The sequence below is a fragment of the Dendropsophus ebraccatus genome, chromosome 3 (genome assembly GCF_027789765.1).
Source record: "Dendropsophus ebraccatus isolate aDenEbr1 chromosome 3, aDenEbr1.pat, whole genome shotgun sequence".
In the NCBI taxonomy this organism is placed as follows: Eukaryota; Metazoa; Chordata; class Amphibia; order Anura; family Hylidae; genus Dendropsophus; species Dendropsophus ebraccatus.
In genome coordinates, this window is record NC_091456.1 from 134,891,755 (window position 1) to 134,918,178 (window position 26,424).

General features: G+C 41.5%; 1 protein-coding gene across 2 annotated transcripts in view; it reads right to left on the bottom strand.

The window, feature by feature from the left end:
- The window catches only part of ADAMTS6 (ADAM metallopeptidase with thrombospondin type 1 motif 6), a 204,936-nt gene that overhangs the window by 97,646 nt on the left and 80,866 nt on the right, over positions 1-26,424 (bottom strand). For both annotated transcript variants that reach the window (XM_069962724.1, XM_069962722.1), the window contains exons 8-9: positions 17,002-17,107; positions 3,220-3,366 (exon numbers count right to left, since the gene is read on the bottom strand). In XM_069962724.1, coding sequence (XP_069818825.1) covers positions 3,220-3,366; positions 17,002-17,107 — 253 coding nt within the window. The remainder of the gene's footprint in view (positions 1-3,219; positions 3,367-17,001; positions 17,108-26,424) is intronic.

Below are 26,424 nucleotides of genomic sequence, written 5' to 3' on the forward strand. Positions count from 1 at the left end.
TCTACAACATGTCAAGATTTTGAAATGACAGAGCCCATTGAAACCTTAAAGAGGATGTACCACCAGGTACATCCTCTTTAACCTGACACAGGGATAGAACGGCGCCGTCACGGGGAAGCCAGTGCCGCAGTCCGTTTTTCGAACTGCGGCCCGGTTCCCCTGTATGGCGCCGTTCTTTCCACGGTTACCGGCCGGTGCTCAAGCACTGGAGGTAAGCCGGCCCGCCTCCAGTGGGAGGGAATTCCCTCCCCTCTATGACGCGGCTCTGTTAGAATCAAAAGAGCTGTGTCATAGAAAGGAGGGAATTCCCTCCCACTGGGGGGGGGACCGGCCTACCTCCAGTGCTTGAGCACCGGCCGGTGGAAAGAACGGCGCTGTACGGGGGAACCGGGCCGCGGTTCAAAAAACAGACTGCGGCACCTGCTTTCCCATGACGGCGCCGTTCTATCCCTGTGTCAGGTTAAAAAGGACGTACCTAGTGGTACATCCTTTTCAAGATTTTTGCATTACTAAACAAGCTGTTGGATTCTCTTATTTTGATGTTCTGAAGCCCATATCTGTGATTGTTGTCTTTAATGTGCATCCATTTACACTACTTGGCCAATTGGACTATTTTCCATGGTGCTACTAGATTTTATTACTTTTGGTATAATGTAGAGATATGTCAAACATCTTGATCAGATCCAAATTGCCTAGATATAGCGACGAAAAGTGCATTCTCTCTCAGCTCTGTCCTCGTGAGTGGGACAAACTGCTAGGGAAACTCTATGGGACTCTGTCTCCTGTCTTGGCCATGACCTTTCCCCCCTGCATTCTAGATCCACACCAATCAAAACTTTTGACATACAGTACCTCCATAACATGCACAATTCAACCTTTCTATCCAGTCCTAAATTCTCTGCACTCAGTGTATCTCCATACAATCCATGGATCAATACAATTCTGGAATAAATGTGAATTGTCCAGTTACAGTTACTGCTTTAGTGCCAACATTATTATTGCAGTAGGAATCCTGGTCAAAAATATTTTCAATGCTAAACCTTAACCCCTGTCAATATTGTGTTTCTCTAACAATAGGACCAAAGCCTAATTTTGCAGGCTTTTTGCATTAGACTCGAAATATAAATCCTACTCCAAAGTTAAGCCCTATAGTCAGCTGATCAGATCCCTGATACTGGGTGGCTGAGCATCAGCCAATCAGTGCCAGGCTTATTATCCGCTCCCACCTGCTCAACACAAGCTGCAGGGGAGGCAAGAGTGGTAGAAAGATGCACAGTAGGGGACACTGAATATGGGGGGACAGAGGGTATATGTGGCAACTACAGAGGGGGAGGGAGGTATAAAGTATGGGGACTACCTGCAGAGGGGGGATGTATATTGGGGAACAACTACAGAGATGGGAGGGAGGTATACAGTATGAACGGGCTTTACTTCAGAGGGGAACGGGTGTATAGAGTATGGAGGAATAACTACAGAGGGGAGATGGAGATATTACATTATAGGAGCCTAACAACATTAAGACATACAGTATGCCAGCAAACTATCTCAGAGTGGAAATACAGTGTAGGGGCATACCGTGTTTCTCTGAAAATAAGACCTACCCTGAAAATAAGCAATAGTTGTTTGTTTGTTTTTTCAGAGGAAAAAAAAAACTAATACTCTGTCTTATTTTCAAAGAAACACGGTACTGAAGATATATGATTTACTTTTCATATGCTTGTTTAAAGATACTGTATTTTGTTTCTAGTAATGTCTATTAAAAATTCAAAAACGTTACCTAACGTTACTTAGTAAAAAAATAAAATTTTACATGCTTGTTTGTCTCTCGTCTGATTATAAAAAATAAAATAAATCCAATAATACACCTACATGGCACAAACTGAATGCCAAGTCAGAAACATTGTTGAATGGCGTCCAGAAGTTGTGGTATGTTTTCCTGTGCCATGTCATTTGTTTACTGCCAAAAAGGTGCAAGTGAGATACACATGTCTAGACTGGGGAAAGCAGTCTCAACATGGACCACTAAGTCACTTGCTGGAACTAGATGCTGACCGACTCACCGCCCAATTATAATTACGACATAAATCCCTAAACAAGATTTCGGGCTTCAAAATCTACTGAATCACAAAATGCTTCGTTCATTCTCTGTTTTCAAAAATGTTTCCACATAAACCTGCGTTTTCTTCTCTATAACCTGCTGTTTGCCAAAATAAATCTTACAGAACAAGCTACTTTCAACATTTTAGGATCATCAGCCAGAAAATTAATCAGGCTTTGCCCTACAGTCAACTATATTTTTGGCATAATAGTATTTTTTTTTTTGTAAAGACAGATTCCCTGAAACCACATAAGCATTTTTTGTTATGTAGTGAAAAGACATTGAAAGATCAGTTCCTTCACCTAAGGTGGAAATTTCAGTTTTTTATACAATTCTATGAAAATAAACTGAGCATGAATAACCATGCTGTCTTAGGCTATATTCACACTATGTATATTTTCATAAAACTACGTCTGTTGTCGCTGATTGCAACAACGGCCGTGATTAATACGAAAATATACGTGCTGCTGCCACCTATGGAATCCCGGCCGGAGTGTATACACATAGTATACACTCCGGCCGTGATCCCTAGCAGCGCCGCAAGAAACTGACATGTCAGTTTTCTGTGGTCACTTTTCATTGAATAGCGGCTGCAGAAAACCCTGTTAGTGTACTGTGGAGCGAGCGGTCTGGAGAGTTCTAATGGCGGCACGCACGGATGCGCCCGCATCAGAACTAAGCGGCGCTAAAGATCATCCAGCCAGTACTGCAGTATTGGCTGGGAGGATCTTTTCTGAGACCGGCCTTTCAGTGACCCGGCCAGGTCACGAAACGGCCGGTCTCATACAGAATGTGAACATAGCCTTACTATGTAAAACTGAGTACAACTGTAATGTAAAATCTATCAACTTACTCTATCTATAACTCCTACAGAAGTGGATGGAAGAGTTGAGAACATGCATAGCTACCTCTACATTCAATCGCAGTGGTCAATGCATTAGGCAGTATGGTAGCAGAGGATTCCTGTTCTCAATTTGGGCACAGGTCGCAGTGGTGGATATACAATCAACTTCTGAGGTATAAATAACCCTTTCACCCAGATTAATATTCTACTACAATAATCAGGTCTGTGAAACTGATAAGAGGTAAATGACATATACAAGAAAGCAAACAGTACTCACTCTAGAAAGCTAGTGATGTATTCCCTGCTACATGCTGACCAGGAGAAGGGGTTTGTGTTTGACGTAATGTGAGCTGCCATTAACTTTGCTGCTTCGTGACCTTTGGTCCCGCATGAGTTTCCAATTCCATCATGATTCATGCCAAAACTGGAACATAAGAGGAAGACAACATGTGGAGATAAGCTGGTGTACATACAGTATTAAAATGTATGACAAAACCACATACAAAAACATCAACCAGAAGCTGATAGAAAGGATTTTATAGCCTTAAGATTGTAAGATTATGTTCAGCAACATTTTTAAAGTTTATGGAGTACCTATGGTTTTATATGATAGATGTTGATACTCCATGTACTGCTATATGGTGCCTCTGCAGAACTTGGTATATGCAATGGCTCTAAAGGTCCCTAAACACCTTATACTGTTTGTCAGCTATACTCACCACTCATGGTGGGTTTGGCCGCAGGTATAAGGTGTTTGGGGCTCTCCCAGATTATGTCAGTAGTGAAAGGGGGAAAACCATTGCCCGATTCTTTTGTTCTGGGAGAGATAAGCCGAAGTCACAGAACTCTGGCTATGGCTTACGACTTCCCGTTCTCATATAGATTACAGGAATGCTTGGCTGTGCTGAACATTCCTGTGTATGGAGAGAATGGGGTTTGGAGGAGAGAGAAAACTCACAGCCAGATGATCATTCTGCAGTCAGTTATTGAAGGTGTACAGAGACCTTAAAACGAATGTACCATCAGGTACATTGCTTTTTTATATATATATATTTACCTGATCGGCGCCAGCATGGGGATCCCAGTGACACGGTCCTTTTTTCAAAATGCTGCACCAGGCCCACCCCAGCGCATGGGAAAAGAATGGTGCTGAGCACAGATCCCTGCACTAACGCCGATTGGGTAATGTAAAAGAAAAAAGCAATGTACCTCATGGTACATTCGCTTTGAGGGAATATATTATGATGGATGTTCATAATACGACATCCAAATAACCTACATTATGCTACATTTTTTTTTTATCAGATTCTGAATTCTTAAGTGGGAAATCAAAACCACACAGGGGTTCAGTCCATGTCTACTTTATCACTGCTTCCAGCCCCCTTACATCTTCCTATTCTGACTGACAGCCATTAGATAAAGAGCAGATTGGTGGACTTACCTACTGTAGGCTAGTGCCGTGCTGAGGAACGCTTCTTGGGCAATTTATGCTCATTTACATAAGGCATGCCAAGAGACATACCAGGGTGCTTATAGTCCTTTTAGACACCAAGACAAGTAAACAAGCGCCGATCAGTTAGATCGGTGCTCGTTTTCACATGGCATTACTACTGGAGTGGCTGTACCACACAAATAATACCTGTAGTATTATTTGTGGGCCACTTAAATACATGGCTATCGGCCACACATCCCCTGTTTAGGATCAGTGTTTTTCCGCTCCTCAGCTGATCGCTGATACTTTTACGTTATCGGTTATCTGATGAGCATTACTTGTCAACCGAATGGGCATTTCTAGAAACACTTATTGCCAATAATGGTCCCATGTGAAGGGGATCTTATTCACATCTATTTTGCTACTGACAGGTTTGCTTTAAGTGTTATCGTCTATTGATCCAGTAGCAATTGAATTGTGGCTAGTTTAGTAGTTAAAGGACTTGTCTGAGGAAAATGTAAACAGATTGTAAAAATATATTCTGCAGTATGGCACACGGAAGCATCCATTTTCCCAATCTATGTATTTATCCCTTTGAATGGTATAATCACATATGTAAGGCCTTCTATGATCCTAGCCTTGCATACTTTTTTCCGCTCCATACAAGGTGGATAACGTTTTTGTATATAGCAAAAAAAAAAATTTTTTTCAAGATTTATACAATTTAAAATGCAACAAATAAATAAATGACTTGCAGTTGCAGCTTAGAATACAACAAAGCCAACAAAAACATTTTTCCCCTACAATTCCTTAATTGTCTTTTGTGAAAGACTATTATAGTGTTAAAGGGATAAGGATCCACTGGTACTCTGGTGGGCCCATCCAACCTTGCTGAATAATTTTAGACATATGTGATTGCCTGGAAGACTTGATAGAGAAAAGAGGCAGGTCTCTGGTAGAAAAATGAAAAAGCCATCATGGCTAGTTCCTTCAGTAAGAAGTCTGGATTACATATGATGAAGGTTATAAAGGAAAGCATGGCCCAGATTGCATATTTAGATAGAGGAACATTGTGATTGTGAGTTCTAAACGGTAAAATGTACAGAATTATTGTTTTTTTCCCTCAGGTTACTTCTTAACATTAAAATAAATCATCCGGGCGATGGACGGAACACATTGTGATTAACATTAAAAGACTGGTTATTGGGCTTTACCAGACAAAACAGAGAAGTGCAGTCATAACATCCTGTCACTCCGCCATACCAAGCAGGCAGACAGCTATAGATATTTAAGACGCAGTACAGATTCTATCTGTGTGCCCACATCAGTAATTCCTCCAGCAAACATATAATTATCAAGAGGTGCACCACATCCTCTCGTAGGTCCAGACTGTCATGTCATGGTGTGCTCTGAACAACTGTCTGTCTGTACGATGTACAGTACGTGGCCTGCAACTCAAATACAGGTGTCACTGAAAAATTCCACAAACATACCAACATTAGGGCAGACATACCTGGCATACTTTACTGTACAGGAGAATCAGTAACTTCTGAGAGTCAACTGCACATTGAGAAAAGAGGTGTATATCCTAATAATAATAGTTAGGGTATCCTTTCCAGTCTGACACAGGGCTCTCTGCTGCCACCCCTGTTCGTGTCAGGAACTGTCCAAAGCAGGAGAGGTTTTCTATGCGTTTTTGCTACTGCTCTAGACAGTTCCCGTCATGGAAAGAGGTAGCAGCAGAGAGCACAATGACAGGCTGGCAAGAAACCACTACTTTCTGCAGGACATACAGCAGCTGATAAGTACTGAAAGACTTAAAATTTTTGAATAGAAGTAAATTACAAATCTGTATAACTTTCTGACTCCAGTTTATCTGAAATTTCAATTTTATTTTATTTTTTTTAACCGCGGTACCTCTTTTGGAGCTCCTCTGATATTCTTGCTAGAAATAAATGACTGATTGATGAATGAATGATTGGATAGTGTCAGACAGTGTATGCATACACCCCCAAACGGTATCACCCATTCATACTTTTCTAGTAATAACAGAGGATCAGCACATCACAGAGCTTTAAGAAAAGATGTTCCAGAAATGGTATTTCATGGGTATGTATTTGCTGAAACAAACAGGCAAGGAGTGGTGACCAGACAATATAGCCTATAGGGGGCAGATTCCACTCTCTGTTTGACACTACCCATAGGCTATAATGGCATTTGTTTAGAGCTATTGAAAAGTTCATGACATATACATTTAATGGAGCCTGTGATGGATTCCATACATCCATCACCAATAGGCTTACATGATATCCAATTAATGATGTTTTTTTTATATTCTTTTTACAGTAACCTGTTGGATAAAATAGCATAGTATAGTATACTATGCTACCCTATCTTTTCTGTCTTGGGCTGTACAGACAAACCATCTGGTGCTGTTAGGTATGTATGTTTTGAGCTGTCTGGACACCCAATAAATTGAGGGCGAAAACAGGAAATCTGGGAAACTAATACTAATCCATTGTTGGAAATTAATTTCCAAAAACAGCAGTACAGCCCCCCAGTAATACATTACTGTAATACATTTAATACAACAGAACATTTAGTAACACATGGGCTCGTCACCAACAAACAGCAGCCACATAGACTGTACAGTATTTGCAGAGGCCGTGTTCTACACCAGATGCATGACAATGTTATTACACCAAGTACAAAAGACTGGTTTATTAGCAAACTGCTTAGAAAACTAGGATCCCCCCTACACCAGCTTCACCCAGGTTCGCTGATTTACCAACTGGCAGTAGCAAGTATTTCATCCTCTTTAATCCTCATAAATTGTATTTTTTGTCAAATAATGAAAGAGTTGTATATGAATTTGCTCTGGGCCTGACCTAATCGTCCGCCACCTTTGACCTTGTTTCAACCACACTCTAACCTCATTTACTTCCAAGGAACAACAGCATATCAGTAAATCTCATCATTTATTTTAACCACACTCCATTCGGTGGAAGCGAGACTAAATGAAAACAAAAAAAAAATCTGCATGCTGTCAGGGAACATACCGGGGCTGATTCTAACAAGGTTATTTGAGATTCTGCTAAAGACTAGAACATGGAGGCCTGAGCTGCACTTAAGGAACGTGTCAGTCCTTTAGGAATTTCAAAGGCATTTTATTGCATCAGGAGTCTTTAAAGCAATATTTCATCTTAGCCAAAATAATTTAGTCTAAGATTAACACTGACGAATTTGTGTATGCATGTGTTTTTTCTCTCCTGGCTTTTCCAGACAAGCCATTCACTCAAGTGACATTTCATAAAAGAATTATGAAGCATAACGTGCCTTGTGCAGACGTAAGAATTACCATTTCCAACAGAAGGTGAGAAGTGCAGGAGATATGGGCAACCAGGTAGAAGATGCAGCATGAAAGCAAATGAACAAACAGGACTGCACTGGTACTTACAATGGTGAACAGAAAAGTGTAAAAAAAAAAAAAAAAGTTGTGAAAACCATTACTGTCATTTAACAAAAATGTCTACATGTCATAGAGACATTTTAAAAGTTTTGACCACTTTGTTGGGGTCTGGATACTCCCACTATTGGAATCAGTCAGGAGAGGCACAGACTAAGCACTTTTTGACCTGGCTTTCTTTCCAGGGGGAATGCTCAAGTGAGACAGGAAGAGCATGAAGTCAGGTCAAAAAGTGCTAAGCTGCTTGCTTCTCTTGGCTCAATCTAGCAAATGGTGGAAGTACTGTATCCAGACTCCAGTGAGCGGAGAGACAATATCAATGGTTCCCCCCCCCCTTTTCATTCTAGCCAATAGTGAGGGTCTGAGCATCCAGACCCTGACTAAATGTTAAACACTAAACACAGTAACTAGCGATGAATGAACCTGGAGCATGCTCGAGTCGATCCGAACCCGAACTTTCGGCATTTGATTAGCGGTGGCTGCTGAACTTGGATAAAGCCCTAAGGCTATGTGGAAATCATGGATATAGTCATTGGCTGTATCCATGTTTTCCAGAAAACCTTAGAGCTTTATCCAAGTTCAGCAGCCCCAGCTAATCAAATACCGAACGTTCGGGTTCGGATCGACTCGACCCCGAACACAGTTCGCTCATCTCTAACAGTAACGCTTTTAAGGGGTTATCCTGGTTCTAAAAATTGGTACAGCAATACAAGGGCAAATAAATGCAACTCTTTTTATTTGTTGTGGTACTATGTCGTCTAAGTTGGCTGTCCCTTCAAACAGTGGCCCCCTACCGATCTAATAATGCTGCCCTATCCTAAAGACAGTCCATTAAATTTAAAGGCCTGAATAAGTTCTAAAAAATTCTGAAATCTATATGGTTGCCAAGCTAAGGTTGGACTCCATCCAGAAAACCTATTTTATTAAAATCTAAATAACCTCTCTGTAAGTTTTTTGGAAATGACAATCTGCCATACATCTTGTGTTAGTACCTAAAGCTGACCACTGCCCCAACTTAACACAGCTAATCATATGTACATATTTTAGATGAGAAACAGGAAGATCAGAATTAGAGAGATGTTTTGGGCTCCGTGTTGACCTACCTTCTCAAGATAGACCGCCTTGGTCAAGTATTAATAGAACGCTTGGCTGTATAAGGTATTCATTTGTGTCTCAAAAGTTCTACCTTGAGGACGACTTTCCATGCAAGGATAACACACGATTCCCATTTAATACAAAGTGAACCACATCACAGAAACCAAAACTGTTTTTTTAAGCTTCACATTTATGACATTTCAGCCTACTTAGGCAATAAATCATAATGGCTGAAAACCCAAAGAAGTATTCTGTTCACATTTACAGAGGTCGAATGTTTTTATAACAGAAACAGACACGAGACATAATAATCAAATTCACCGCGTAAGTAGATAGACAGGCAAGTGGTAATTATTCGCGCAAGCAATAGAACGGATGGCTGTCTGTCTATAAGGCGAAAAAGGGATAGAAAACAGCACACATGCACAGAGATAACTGGATGCTATTAATGTGGTAACTGTATATGCATGTCTTGTAAAATGTAGCCATCACGATCTACTGTATAGTACAAAAAAACTACAGTGTCAGCACTATTCTGTGATACATTAAGCATCTATAAAATCGAACTGACACCAACATGTAGGCCATGTTGACACATAGTATTACAGAGATATTTTTAACATCCATCCTCTGCATTTTGTTTATAATGGTAATACAAACCTCAGTTTACACTGTGAATGGTGGAGCACATTTTTTGAGAGTGTATTATCAGTGCCCTAGAATAAATCACATTCTTTATATTGGGCATACTGGCCTAAATACACTTAAAGGGAATCAGTCACCTCCCTGGTGGAGTGTGAACTGGCCCTAGTACCTTATAGCCGCTGCAAAAATCTTTTAGACACTGTGTCCGTCAGTCTCCAGCATCTTGGCAATATAAAAAAAAAAACCCTCTTTAGTTGTCAATCCCAACACCCAGTGACTAGGTGTTGAGACAGAGCCACAGTGGCATGTAGTCACACTTCCTCCGCTGCCTTCTCAACCACTCACACTTGATTGGTAGTCTGAGCGCTGGCCTTTGCGTTACATCACCAGAGTGCCAGCTGCCAATCAGGCATGAGTAGCTAGGAAGAGGTTGGAAGCAGCGTGACCACATGCCACTGTGCCTCCGTCCCAATGCCTAGTCACTGTGTGCTAGGAATGACGAATAAAGATAGTTTCTTTTTGACTGCCACTCCACCCAGCGTTGGAGAGCTGTGTGCGGGAGCTATAAGGGACTGGGTCGAGCTCACACTCAAGCAGAAAGGTGACCGGTTCCCTTTAAACTTTCTATGTTTACAGCTTTTGGCACATTGGATGAGATTTATCAAAAAGGTGTAAAGTAGAATTGTCTTAGTTGCCCCTAGAAACCAATCAGATTCCACCTTTCATTTTTCAAAGAATCTATGAGGAATGAAAGGAGGAATCTGATTGGTTGCTAGGGGCAACTAAGACAATTCTACTTTACACCTTTTTGATAAATATCTCCCATAGCGCTGCTTTTTTTAAAAAACAAACAAACTTTAAAACCACTCTAATTTGAGAAAATGTTTTTTTGAGGCCATGTTTTTATATATTTGATACAATGAGCTTTTAAAATTCTGGAAACAGACACCAATTTAGCTCCAATCTAGATTTAATCCGAAACAATAGTGAACTATCTCATGTGTAGGGGTACTTTTTGATGCAGTTCACCTGGGCACAGATTCCCATTGAAGAGATCAATGGTGGACCTTATAGTTAATAAGTAGAAGGTACTAAAGATCTGCTCAGTAAGACTGCATTCACACGTCCATAGATCTTACAGACCTGTGGATGGTGAATGCCTGCCCTGGATTCTTTCCCCGCCCGACATGATGTATCAACATCCTGCCGGCAGCGGGAAAAGTGTTTGACTCTCCGTGGCACTGTAATGACTGAGCTGCGCTGCTGTGTCACTTTAGTGCCGCAGAGATTCAAACATTTTCCCCAGCTTTTGGCATTATGTTAATATACCATGTCGGGCAGGGAAAGAATCCAGGGGGTTTACACTATGTATGACACCAGCCGTTCTGTGACATGGCCGTGTCACAGAACGGCCAGTGTCAGTGAAGTTCATCCTGGCCGTTACTGCAGTACTGGCCGGATGAACTTCATTTCTTTTTAACTGGGATGGGGACACATTCGGGTGTGCCAGCATTCCAATTAACCATAGTCGACAATGTAAAGTGTGGCCGGAGCCGTACATTACAATGTCTGCTCTCTCAGTCTTGTGCGGCCGCTATTCAATGAATAATGACATGTCAGTTTTCGCTACGGCCGCAAGGAATCCTGGTCGGAGTGTAAACTATGCTGGGATTCCATAAAGCAATCTACTATTTCATTAAATAATGGCTAGGTTGCAAAACTGCAACAACGGCCATTGTTTAATGAAATTATACGTTGTGTGAACTTAACCTAAGACTGCATGCTAGCCTGCAATACCTGCACAAACTGTACATCTGTCAGAGTTACTGCTAGGCTACTTTACTTTGCAGCTTGTGGGCATCTCCCTTGTAACCAAGCATAAAGGTCACAGTTTTATCTAATTTACATCCCTTTATCTTTACAATTAGTGATGAGCTAATTTACAGTAATAACAAAGCAAATTGCTTCTTTATCTTGGAAATCCGCTCATCAGCCTGCTGCCTATTAACTCTGTGCCGCTCCAGCTTTTCCAAGCACCCGGGGAGGAGCAGCACGGAGTGGCACTGAGTTATAAGGCAGCAGGCTGATGAGCGGAACAGAGAAATAACAAAGCGATTTATTTCGTTATTACTGTAAATTTGCTCATCTTTATTTACAATACAGGAAACATCAGTGATAATTATTGATATGATAGCTAACTCTAGTCTCGTTGCAGAAATTCTGGGCACATAGCATGTCATTAATTTAGCTGTAAATTAACTGATTTGACGACTATTTCAATACCACTCCTATGTGCTTGTTCCTTTAAGGTATTATTCTTTGCGAGGGACGTGCACAATGTATACAAACTGCTCTCTATTTAACAGATATTATGATTAGCTGCCAAGAATAACATCACACCCACAGTGTCTGCATCATGCTCCAGTTTTCACTGGACACCCAGTGGACCCTCTAACATTAACACCTCCCAACTCTGAGCTAACTACTTTCTAATTCCTGTGTGTTGTCTTACTTTGCCATCTGATCTCATTTAGTGATTCTTTGACAGCTTCCTGTGTGGTACTCTTTTCAGTGTAAGACGGGCCCTAAAAAACCACCGCAAGCTTACTTCCAAATGTACCTTTTTTTTTTTTTTTTTACTAGAACGTCTGCTGCCCTTTAGTGCTCTTTCCTCCAATACAGCCACAATGATGACAGTGCTGCAAATGTGACAGACGCTTCAGGAGAACAATATCACAAACCCTTTAATATGAATGTAAAGCGACCTGCATGTCGCAGCCTGTTCTTCCCCCAGGAATTTTCTGACACTGCAGGCATATATTTTAACTGTGCAATAGGCAACTTCAAGTACTGTAGCAGTATAGACAACAACAAAAAAAAATACATACATTTCAATAGAAAACTAACAAATAAAAAACAATTACTGGCATAAACAAAAAAACGGAAGCGTTTGCACTGCTGATCAGGACTATGTGGCCGCCTGTTTGCGGCCAGTCAGAAATATTTGTATGCATGATTTAGAAAGTTTCACTACTGTATGGAAAGTTCTTGAAATCAATATATTTTTAGATGAGTGAAAAGTGACTGACACCTCCGACACCTCTGGGGTAAACTACAAAAAGGGAAGCATTTTCTAGAGTAAAGTAAATTCTTGAACAAGAGGTCATGAACTGAAAACTGCAGGGGGTGATATGGGAGGAAAAAGCAAACCAACACTCTGATGGAGAGACACTGGCAGTTCTGGAATGTAGAAGAGTGTCCGGAAAGTTAGAATGTAAACATGATACAGGTCAGTTATAATGGCTAATATGCTATTGCTAGAAGGCTTCTATCTGGTTGTGGGTATATATTTACCACCAAAAACTATAGAATATTAATCTCTATGCAAAATAAATGGAAACGAGAATAGGAGGAGTACATTTTTAAGCCTATTCTCTATTCATATAGAATGCTATAGCATTTACCAGCAAACAAGAGCTGTGCTGTTTTGGGGCCAACCATTATCAACCCGAATTCCCTACAGTTTATCTGTGGGAAAACAGAGAATTTACACTGTGCTTTCATAGTAGCCAAATTAAATTTAGAGGAAAAATGGAAAATTCAGTTTTAGCTGAAGATTCATCCCGCCAGTTTTTTTCCTTCCTCTCCTAGGGCTTTGTTCACCCTTGTGATGTAATTTCTATTTATAATGGAAACCGCAACACAGTGAAGATTCCGTCACAGGATGGGGTGCCCCATAAACAGTTCTCATTGTCAAATCTGTTGGGCCTGTTGCTGGCGTCTCTGAATTGCACCCCTGATGGCAATGTGAACAGATACAACATGACTATTTTGTTGTGTACAGAGGAGGGCTAGAAGGGGCATGGCATATCCATGTTTTCTCTGTTGCCCTAGGGCAGCATTCAACTGGAAGTCAAATGCCAAGCGATCGAATTCAGAGAACGTTGCTGAACTCGAAAAGTTTGGCAAGTCTGCTCAGCACAAATTAGCACATTCTTTCCACATTTTTTAACATGTCCAAAAACTTCTCTTAGTCAGACTGTTTAGGTGGGATACCTCTTATATATAGCAATATAGTAAAATGTAAAGTACAATATGGTGCACTATATAGCGCTGTCCACTCTATGTTTGGGGCTGCGTATCAGTGTAGAGCTACTACCTGCATGTAGCTTGCAATGGTAACAATATAAAAAAATAAATTTTATATTTTAATATAGTAAAATGTACCAAATGCAAAACCTAAGCATCGCTGGACGATTTGGTCTGTCTGAGTAAGATTTGTCCTGCTTTTAAAGTGCATTGATTGACGAGAGTTATGGCTACACATGAACAACTCAGGCATGCAAGCGGTGAAACGATTGAAATGTGCATGACAAATATGCCATGAACTGGGGAGTATTGAAAAACAAAAACTCCTGATTTACCTGCCCCGATTATTATTTCTTTTTTTCTTTCTTGCTTTCTAGTCATTGTTGTGTGGACTTGTTGGCATCTTACACCAGTTTGAACAATATAAAAGTGATGCCCCCACACTCTAGATATAGAAGCGTCCAATGTCATACGATGCGGGGGTGTCGGAGATGGGAGGTAAGTGATGTTATAGAGTCTAGAGACAGGAAAACAAATCTCCCCAGCTGTAACAACATTCTTATAAAGAGGAATATTATTTTATCAAATGGCCCGGCTTGTCTCTAATAATTAAAAATGAAGGGAGGAAATTGTGAATAGCAGCTTACCCTTCATAGGCTGGTAGAGCTAGCTCAGCAGTCGATAGGTAGAGGAAATGCTTTGGACATTTGTAATCCAGACGCAACATTTAAAAAGCAAAAAGTAATAATTAGTTGTCTGATGATTGATGCCATAAATGTAATCACCTCAGTGTAAAAAGACCGAAGTCTCAGTGATTTATAGTACTTGGACAACTATGTCAGGATTCTTTTTTTCAGCAGAATAAACTATAATCCCCTTGTATCACATAACAAAAATAAACTAACAAAAAAGATAAAAACTATTTGTTTTCATGCATTAGTGCACAAAGTCTCATGTACTACTTTACTATTATACATTATTGGAATTTACTGACTCATACATGACTTTATTCAGCTTGAAGACTTGATTTACTGTCTTATTGGAAACACAGTTGACTTTGACATGGAAGCCATTGCCAGTTAGACCAATGAGGGAAAATATATTATTACATGCCGGCCAAAATATCTCCATATTCTGTACTATATGGGAATCAAGGACATCATAAATCATGTACATGTTACAGATATATGTAAGCAACCCATACAGAGGGTTTGTGAACGTTTTCTGGGAAGGTCTATTGGTTTTATTTGATTGAATATAATGTCCTGCACAGAAATAGGATACACATAGTAACTGTACTAAGCGTAGTAACTACAGATGAGCGCTCAGTGTTTTAATCCCGGTGGCTGGAGAACTTACTGTAACTTGGCTCATCTCCAGTAGTGACTGGTAAAAGCCTTTTATATGAGACAATTATCGTCCAGGAGCATTGATAGAAACGTTCCTGCAGCTGATAATTGTCTTGTGCAAAAGTGACAGGGAAAACGCCCGATCCTCGGCAGATCAGGCCTTTAGACCAGACTTTAAAATTCATTGTTGTCATCCTCCTGTGTAAACAGGATAATGTGTGGCCAATAAATAAAAGAAAACTGAAAGCACAGATATGTATATAACTGTGCTGTCAGTTTAAAAATCACAGGCAGCAGTGTATATTTACATCTGTGCTGCTTGTGATCTTGCATCTAGGTCTCCCATCCTCCGTCCGTTGCTGAACCTTCAGGCTCCTCCTCCTCCAAAATGATTGACAGCTTGAGAAGATGGGGCCTTGAGATACAGCTGCCAGAAAACCTAGATGCCAGATCCCAAGATGTAAGTATACCCCAGATGTAGATCCCAGTATAAACTGCTGCTTGTGGTCTTTAAATTGACAGCACAGATATATACATATCTATGCTGTCAGTTTCCCAGGCTGCACGAACAATACAAGGTTCGTTCGTGCAGCCCGCCTCCCTCAATTTGTTGTGCTGTGTAAAGGCACTGCAAAATAGCCTGATCTCTGTTTGGTGCTCATTTCCGGTTGCACTGGCAGACAAATCTTTACATCTAAAAGGACACTTTGACAACATTAGGGGTCCATTAACGTCAATGAGCCTAACAGGAACCCACTGTAGTATACATCAGTAAACATTTTTTATAAGTTGCTGATGTACACAGCGATGCAAAAAAACTGGATGTGCATAGAAGATTACAGTGTGGCTTACACTTTGACTACAATGGAGGGCTATCAGGGCACATGGGCATGAGTTGTCTTCATGAAACAACACTTAAAAAAAAAAAAAAAGACATAACTTATTTATTCCCGGTTACAAAATTGCATAAAAAGTAACCTTTTCATAACCTGTACTTGGGCCGACACATGTCGGACATGTGAGTCAATGTATGTCAGATTGACATGCCTTAGGGCCCTTTTACACAACCTGATATGGGCCTGTGCTAGGATGCAAGTGAGCACCTCTATAAGGCACAATCAGTCGCGCAGCTGGGCTGCACAAACAATCGCTGTATCACTCGTGTGGCCATTTAAATGTATTGCTGTCGGTCACATATCCCATCTTTACACAAAGATGCGTGGCTGACTGCAAAAAAGATGCGATTAGTTGAGGAGCAGACTAGTTTTTCTGCTCTTCGTCTGATCACTGACACTTTTACATGGGGCGATTATCAGCCGAAGGAGAGTTTTTAGCAAAGCTCATTGTTGATAATCGGCCATGTAAAAGGGCCTTTAGACATTTCAGGGAAGATTTATCAAACATGGTGTAAAGTGAAACTGGCTCCGTTGCCCCTAGCAACCAATCAGATTCCATTTTGATTCCTCACAGACTCTTTGTAAAATGAAAGGTAGAATTTCACTTTAAACCATATTTGATAAATCTCCCCCACAATGTATATAAGCATCACTCTTGTCTGTCAACAATTATACGCCAACCATTCTGTGCATTCTATTTTTGGTTATATTTTTTTGTAAACATATACTTTAAGATTTTGACAAGTGCTATGACATAAATATATGCTAAAATGACTATTCTTATGGTATTGCTGCACTGTATGGTAAAATACCAAAATATTATCAAATGCACTTCCATTACTAAATTATAAAATGAGTCTGAATAGGGACACTTGCCCTTTAAGGAGCTGCAAGAATATCAAGGGGTATTTAAGTGCACAATTAGCAATCCCGCCAAGAGTGCGGTGGTTGTTACAGAATAAAACTACTCTAAGGACGCTGACAGTGAAATACATAGCAATGAATAAGCTGGAAATGGAAGTAATTCTCTGGAACAATGTAAAACAGATTGCATAATAACATATTTTGACTTTTTTTTCCAACTCACTTGTGACCAATCTCATGTGCAATGGTAAATGCAGAACCCAAGCCAATGTCTTCATTAATGCTGCAACTCCGCTCCGGCTCACACATTCCAGCCACTGAGGCCAAGCCTAAATAAACAGAAGGAGACACAAAGGGTCAGGCCAAGGTGTTTCAGTCTTATAAATGCCTGGATTCTTTTTAATAACCTCCACATATAGAAGGAGCAGTTGGCAAAAGGTTAACTTTCGAGCCATTTACAAAATCACTGGGGGGAATTTCACTTTGCAGGCTAGACATTAATATTTTTTGAACTGCAGTCAGTGCTGGAAAATGTCTAGACTAGGGGTTAGATTTATAAATTTTACTTCTGGTAACTTGGGACCACCTAGTAACTTGAGCCAGGAGAGGGAATTCAACAAAGTATTTCTGCTTTAACATTCTTGAGGCAGCAGAAAGAAAAAAAAAAGCATCCACATTATTTTTCTAAAGAGATCTGTTTGAGGTTAGTGTGTTCAGAAAAAAATAAGCAAGTTTTTAAACACCACAAAAAAAAATAAAAAAATCAAAACCATCTAAAACACTCAGGTTTTTTTTATTTTTTTATTTTAATAATACAGAAGCAAGAAGAAATAGATTACAGGGAGAGCGTACAACTTCATCAAGTATCATCAAAAGTGTAGCCCAAAGCTTCTAAACCCTGCCAAACCATTAAATGTCATTCATAAGACCACATACTATCAATAAATGCACAATATTAAATAGGCACTTGTTAGCACTCTATGCTCTCCTTCTGTTTGCTAGTATTTATAAGCTACCAGGTACCCCCATGGGCTGGAGCATATGACTATTGTATACTGAACCCCTGCATACACTAGAATTTCAGTTAATTAAAGGGAAAGATGTATCTAACCTGCTGAAATGTCCCTATAGCGCATGGGGCGCTGAGGATGAAGGTAAATTTCTAACCTTTATGTGCAGCAGTGGAGTTTAACCTTCTCTGCATCAGGGTGGATCGATGCAGTGGAGGTTAAACTCCTAATATCACAGAAATGGCGCTGTGCATGAGGGGCGGATTGGTGCACTGGGGGCAGTAGTCTCGTCCCTAGTGCACCAAAACAACTTAGCATTAGGAATAAACACTGAATATTGTAGACACAGCACCTAGGAAGAAAGTAAGAAACATCATCTTCAGTGCCCTGTGCCCTATAGGCAGATATCAGCAGGTTAGATACTTCTAACATGCTGATAGGTTCACTTTTAAAGGCAACCTCTCATGTTAAATATGTTGTTCTCTGGTGGCATCATGTTAAAGAGCAGAAGGAGCTAAACTGTTTGGTGTATAGTTCTGTGGGAAAAGATTGAGTAGAACTTGTGATTCATTCATTTAAACTACTGCTCTTTCTGGGCTTAGGAGACCTGTGGGCTATCTAATCATTGACTCATAGGCTTCTTTTATGAATGTACTGCCTACTGGACTCCTAAACCCAAAATGAATCTCAAGTTCTACTCATTTATTTCCTAGAAAACTATATATGAATCTGCTCAGCTCTTTCTGCTCTATAACATGATGTTGGCAATTCAGACAACATATTTAATGTGGCAGGTTCATTTCAAGCACAACTGGCAAAGGTGAAAACTAGATGTAAATTAGCACAATCTATTTTTAGGCTGGATTCACACAATGTATGACAGCGGCTGTTCTGTGACACCCGCTGTCAGTGATGTTAAACCCTTAATTTCTTTTAAATTAGAATACTGGCACATTCAGGTGTGCCCGTGTTCCAATTAACCATTGCAGACAATCAATGAATAGCAGCCGCACAAAACTGACATGTCAGTTTTTTGTGCAGCCAAATGGAATCCCGACCAGAGTGTATACTAATAATTAAAGCGTTCGGCCACCACATTAAATAATGGCCGTTGTTGCAGGTTTGCAACAACGGCCATTATTTAATAAGGTGGCCGTTGTTTAATGAAAACTCACGTTGTGTGAACGTGGCCTTAAATACCAAGCACATTATCTTATCATTGTCTGTATATTTTCACTAAAGATTCCTACAGTGGCCATTGCTTGGGTAGCTATACCACTAATCATTATTTAATAATAAAGACAATATTAAAGATTGCACTTTTACAGAGTGAAAAGAAATACACATATTTGGGAATAATGGAAAATCATGAACATGGAACCAATGTAGAGTGTTCGGGTTTGGAGAACGCTTGGAGAAAGAGTTTGGCAATTCCGCTCAACACTAGTTGAGACTTTTATTTCATAGGAAAACACCTTTAAGTGAATTGATAGGATGTAACATCTATTCAACTCTTTACTTTATTAAGATTTTTAAATATGCCATAGAATGTGTCAAGAAACATCTTTATCTTAAAGGAGAAGTCCAGCGTCGGGCATTTTTTCAAAAGAGACAGGAAGGAGGTGGCTGAACATAAGAACATGCACCTACTTTCCAGGCTCCAGCCTTTTTGATACCTGAAGAAGATCCTAGAAGATGGTTAATGGTATTTTTGTTTCCTGGTCCTTATTTTGACACAAGCATATTCTTCCTCAGCCAATCAATTGGTCACCACTGTAGCAGGCAACTACTGCAGCCAGTGATTGGTAGAGTAGATGTTCAATATGGTGAATATTAGAAAACAAAACAAAAATCACAGAAAAAAAGTAATAAACCTGGGTAACCAAACACATTATGGAGAAAAAAACTATACATGGTTGTTAGTTGAAGGTGAATGGACAAGAGATCACATAGGTGTTTTCCACCAGTAAGCATCCATCCATTGGTTCTAATTAATTAGGAAGGAATTTGGATCCATAATAGACAAGTTAGTATCGTCAGTGTGAACAGAGTCTTGCACTCAAAAAAGACTACCTGGTGAACAATCACTGTCTATGTACACAGTGAATGAATTCTGTTAAAGGAACTTTTCCAAAGCCGATAAATGGTAGACCAGGATCAGCAATGTGTTTTATTTCAATTTAATATTATGCCCATCTACTGTCATTTGTGTTGATCCTTTGGGGAAGCAGTACTGTTGTTAGCATTCAAGGGTCAGCTGGTATTTGCTGTTACACACAAGCAGAGGTGTAGAGATGACACAGTGACTGGAGCAGGCTCTACTGGTCTTAAGTAATACCCTCAGGCACCAGAATTGTACAAATATGGGCTGCACGGCTGAAGTTAAAGGAGCAGAGGATGCCTAAAGCCTTCTGCTACCCGGGCTGGAGTCCCTGTAAATCCACATCCCCGGAGCACAAAGGGGGTGGTCATGTATTTTGATTTGGGATGGTCTAAACCTAAACTCTCGGCAATAATTCCCGATGTCTGCCCGCTCCCTGCAGCGGGTGGATACAGCCGGAGGACCGTCTGGAGAACTGGGATACAGCCATAGCCATAGGCTGTATCCCGGTTTTCCAGGCGGTCCTCCGGCTGTATCCACCCTCTCCACAGAGATGGAAGACAGCGGGAATCATTGCCGAGAGTTCAGGTTCGTACGAACCCGAACCTCTGCAGGTTCGGACCATCCCTAATTCTTATCATCGCCTGCGGCTGAAGCCGCACCCACACACTATGTCACTTCAACATCGTCAAGATCGTGCAGAGTCGTTTTGGCCTCACATGATGATCGGTACGCATGACAGCTCCCTCCATATCTTTCTAGGCTTACTCCCAAGATGTGGATTTACCGGAACTGAGAGCCATTAACCAAAAGGCTTCAGCTGTCTTCTGCTCCCTGAACAACGGCTTTTTAACATTTAATCCCCAGGGAAATTCGATGGTTAATGATGTTCTGGCTGGTAGTTAATAAGACGTCCATGATGTTAGTAGTGCAGGGTGAAACCAAAACACTGGGAGTTGCAACATAATGGGTTAATGAACTATATCCACATAGTGGAGCCACATATCTTACACATTTCCAACAACAGTCTCTTTAGTGGCAAATTGCATTGACCATCCTGATATGTAGCAGTTTAAGTCCCACTCATTTGCGAGTATTGGAACACAAAAGGGGGAAATACTGGAGGAGCCCCTTTTACGTCATAGTCTAACTCAGTTGTGAGTATTGGGACACAAATGGGGAAATACCAAAGCAAGGCAAACATCCACAGACTCAGGACTGAGGCTCCACCGACTCTAATGTATCAATGGAGACTCTTGAACGAGTACTGCATTGATTTATTTATTTTGCTGATCTCCCTGAGCTGAAATTGTTATAATCTCATTTGTTTTAGAGCTGCAACGAGAATTATGGTCTGAAGGAATCGTTTACATTTTTATCCATACCTAAATTGCCATACATTTTGTCCAACAGATTACCCTTTTTTTGTCTACAGAAACTCAATCAGTATTAATAGATTTTAAAGGATGTGAATAAATATGAAATGTGCTTGAGTTGATCTCATAACCCAATTTATATTTATACAATAAATGGGATAACTGTAGTTTGCAGGGGAAAAAATTAAACCGCCCAACATTACCATTTAGTGTGTCTTGCTTCTTGGAAAAATACACACTTGGAAGACAGCGTACCCAAAGGAGAAGTGAACTCCTTCCACACAGAATAACTGAATGGACCACTACAGAATATATCCAATGCCATGATTGTTCTAAAGGCAGAATAAGCTCTTAAGAGGTCAGTGTATGATCTGATTGGCATGTATTACGTTTCCTGTTGAAGGAACCTGCGATTTGTTACAAGCTGGCAGATCAACGAAAGATATTCCTGGTGTTTGCAGACTGGAAAGTCAGAATGCTGCAATGCCTGGCCAATTGAGTTAACACTCAGCTAAATAAAAGCTCCTCTCATGCTAACCTGATTGCGGTATAGTGTGCAGCGCCTAAAATGAAAATTGGAAAAGGGGCTCTGATTTAATCAATAGTAATATGATAAACTTTACTTCCAAAAACATGCTGACCTTGGAGAATATAAAGGTCTGCACTTTTACATGATACAACCCTTGACATAAAACAGCACCTGCTTGCTTATGTCTACACAGTATTAGGGCCAGTTCACACGGAGTAAAACTGGTGGGCTTGCGCGCCTTCTCTCTCCGCTGGGAAGGATTGACATGTCAATTCCTGCGCGGACAGAGGAGGTGTGAGCCCTCCCATAGACTGCCTGTATGACACGGAGGCTGGCAAAATTCCGCCAATGTTACTTTGTGTGAACTGGCCCTTAGGAAGTGATGACACTTGCACTCTCCCGCTTGAACATCTGGCCATCCCATAGGCTACATTCTATGGACCTGTGGATTCCACCGTCCTTCCAAAGAATTGACATGTCAATTCTTTTTTCGCCAGATAGTGGAATCTGCCTGATTGGAATGGAGCTTATGGGATAGGCATAACTTCAAGGAGAGACACGTGCGTGCGTGGGGGGGTGGGCTGTGTCGAGCGCACAGAAACCGCCAGAGCTTATCCACGCGATTTCCATAGTGTGCAAGGGCCCTAACTCCTATATTCTGTAACTCATATTTATTTAATGGGGGTTTCAGGTCTACATTACTGATAGGCTATCCATAGGATATGAGATTGGTGATGGCCCAGCTCTTAGCACTCCTGCAATCCACTGTTTAGAGGGTGGATAGCATTATGCAAGTGCTGTTACCTTGTCATCTGAATGGGACAAAGATGCAATACACATTACAGCAGTTATTTAATGCAGATCACGGGGTGCCACTGTCTCTGTCCTTACCAATATGATATTGGCGGCCTAGCCAAAGGACCATCAATATTGTAGTTCTGAAAATCCCCTTAAACTACTATATACTCTACATGGAGTTAAACAGCCTGCACTTTTGGCCACATGGACAGTCTTACATTTCTCTGAACAGTGTTGGACCAAACTTTGATTTGCAACAGGGTCAGTTTCAGATTGGGGTTATGTAACGCCTGGAGTCGTGGATCCACTGAACCGTCACTAGCGATGGCACTAACCTCACCAGGGAGCGGAACCTAAGGGGCCGCTGGTTTTCACCAGAGCCCGCCGCAAGGCGGGATGGACTATCTGCGGCAGGCGACCCCCAGGTCGCTACCCCTGGCTCGGTTGCTAGTGACAGCAGGCGAGGCGTGGCAGGAGCAGTAGGCAGAAGGTCTGTAGGCGAAACCACAGGTGGCAGACAGTACTCAGGAAACAACGGGTTAAGCAGCGGGCAGGAGCTAGGGACCGGGACAATGGACAGGAACTGGGAACAAGGACTGAGGTCAGGAACAACAGGGAGCTGGGCCAACGCTATGGGAAGCATGTAGAGGCTCCAACACCTGAGGTGGGGCAGGGCTGGAATTTATAGGAGAGTGTGTGGGCTGTGACCAATTAGAGGCGGACTGCCCCTTTAACTCCGAGACAGCCGGCGCGCGCGCCCGAGGAGGCGGGGACGCGCGCGCCGGCCGGCACAGCGATGGACAGGAGCGGGGCGAGGTGAGGCGCCCCTAGGGGCCGAAGTGGCAGCAGCGCCGGATCCCTGCACGTGGACACAGGCGGCTGCAGGACAGGGTGAGGGGGTGCGGCGGCGGTCCGGAGCGCGGGACACCGCCGCAGCCCTGACAGGTTATTTCTGTTCTGAGTGTTCACCCTCAATCTACAGTATACAGAACATGTACATGGTCAATTTCAGTTGGATTGGAATTTTTGTTGTTATTAATGTTTAAATAGAACTAGAAATTAGCGAAATTTTGAAAAGTTCAGTTCGGTTCGATTCAGGGAACTTTCGTAATGTTCGTACTCGTAAGAACTGAACCTAAAACTAACCTTGCTATAACGGCTGAATAATTGCAGCTACAATAGTGGGAGTCTAATAGGGTATAGTTTTGTTTATTTGCAGTTGCTATTACAATGAAAAAAAGTGGAAAAAATCAAAGTGCAAAAATAGTGAGCAAAAATTAGCCAAGGTGTAAGTTATTACACGGGACATAGGAAACAAAGTTCCTTGGACCCAGTAGGGTGGAAAACAAACATTTGACAGTGGAACCAGCAGCAGTAATAGTACTGTATTGGACCCAGTATGGTTGAGAACAGACAATTGACGGAGGAGGAGGAGGCAGCAGCACTTGATTGCACCCAGCCCAGTATGGTTGACAACAGACTATTTGTGGAGGAGGAGGAGGAGGCAGTACCTGATTGTAACCAGGCCAGTATGGTTGAGAACAGACAATTAACAGAGGAGGATGTTCAGCCTTGGAATCTTCGCTGATGATGTTGCTCAGCGCACTTTCCAGAACATGGACGAGTGGGATGATGTTGTTGATCCTATAGTCATGCCTGCTCACCAACAGAGTCGCGTCCTCAAAAGGGATCAAGAATTGGCAGGACATGTTGGAAGAAACCTGTGCACTATGAGGTTTATCACATGTGCCATACAAGGTGTATGACTCAGCCCTCCGTGCTGCACTGCAGAGACAATGTTCCTCCCTTTGTGGGCTACAACACTTCCCACCGTTAGTTGACCTGGGGTCAGCCATTCATATATCTCTTACTGATGGTCCGGGAGAGCTCCTGCCCACTTTGGCTCGGTTTACCGAGGCTCACAAAATGGAGGACAGCCTGAGAGCACCAGGCCTGACATTGTTGGTAAGACACCGGGGCAGGTTGGACTGCAGTCAAAGCGGCGGATGATTGCAAAGTGGTGGAGGCAGAACTGGCCCCCTATAGCACCGGGGAGGTGACTGTAGCAAGAATGGGCTAACTTTCTGATGGTCTTCTGGGAGGATGTTTATCCAATGGGCAGTAACAGACATGTACTGCCCTTGCCCATAATTAAAGGACCAGACATCAGCACTGGGGTGCACGGTCTTGGACACCAAGAATCCCAATGAGTCGCCAACATTTTTCTACACAACTGTGCAGTGATGGGACAGCCGATGGGACTTTTTTTTTTTTTCCTGGGGCAGTGATGGGATTTTTTTTTGACTGTTTTTTTTTTTTATTTACTTTTTTGGTTGCGGCTAATTGGGGTTCTGCTATTATTTTTTTGAAGCTTTACTGTAAAGATATAAACTGAGATTTTCCCTTAATAAAGTAGATCAGCTTGAACACTGAAGTTGCTTTTATGTGTCTTGGTTATTACTCACAGACAGCTGTCACATTTCATTTTTGATTAGGCAGCACCCAGGTATATCTGAGGAGACTAATTTAAGGTCTCACCATAACAGGGGTGATGTCACACATCTTGATATTCACAGAAAACCAGCATGCAAGGGATTATAGGAGTAATAATCCCTTGTATCCTGGTCTATTCTGTGATTTTATTTGTTGTTATTGTTTTAACTAGATTCGTTACAAACTTTCTTAAAGTTCGGTTCGGTGACGAACCGAACTTTTTGTAAAGTTCATAACGAATGTGGTTCGTTACGGTTCAGTTCGCTCATCCCTAAATAGGACATATCATCAAAAAATGTAATAAGTTATGGCCTATGTGAATTTAATTAGTAAGAAAAATCGTAGAAACAACTGATCAGCTGTAAAACCAACTGCAAATAGGGTTATCTTGTGCTGGACCCTACTACTATGTGTGGTTCTCTGCACCATCCATCTGCAGCTTCATTTCATCAGTCAATAGAGTTACCTAGGTAGGGCTTCCGAGAGAGAGAGATGGCTCAACTGCCAGGAGGAGCCACCTAGGTGACACTGTCCACCGATAAAAGCAATTTTAGAGCAGAAAGATGACACAGACAAGATATATATAGGGAATATCAAATGTGCAACATCTAAGCTTTTGGAAGGTGTGGAGGACCACACAGAGTAAGGGGGTGACAATATCACATTTTTTTTTAAATCAGGTAATTTTTTTATTATTAAGATCTGTACAATACAGTATATGAGTATATGAGTAACACAGTCATACAGAAGATTCTCAATGATACAATGACAAGAGGTTACATGCAGGTAGCATTCAGGAAGGTACAGTTCCTAACTTTTTTCTATTTTATTCATTAAACGGGAACCATTCATATGTAGTCAACAGCACATACCGGAGGTAGAAGAAAAGAAAGTTCTTCTACTAACAGTTTCATAGTCCCATAGTAACATAAAAACCACAAAAAGAAGAATACCAGAAACTAAACCTCGTGCCATACCTCTCAGATCGCGTAATACCTCCTGCCGTCTCCAAGTGCATTATATCTAACTACATTATCATCCAGTCAGGTTATCGGGGTAGCTATAGTGTCCCCACCAACGCCTGCATAGGGTTTCTACAGAGTTGCAAGAGGGAGCGTGATGGTAGTCCCGGTGTATCCACCCACTTACCCCAAATTGCTTCAAATTTGCGGGGGCAACCTCGTTTTAGATACACCCCCCTTTCCAGGCGTATCACCACATTCATCTTATTTATATACTCTGTGATAGTGGGGGCCTGAGCTTGGATCCATTTGGCAGCTATAGTCTTCCTGGCCTGGTACAGTAGTCGCTGTATTCCCAACACCGTATAGTCATCCAG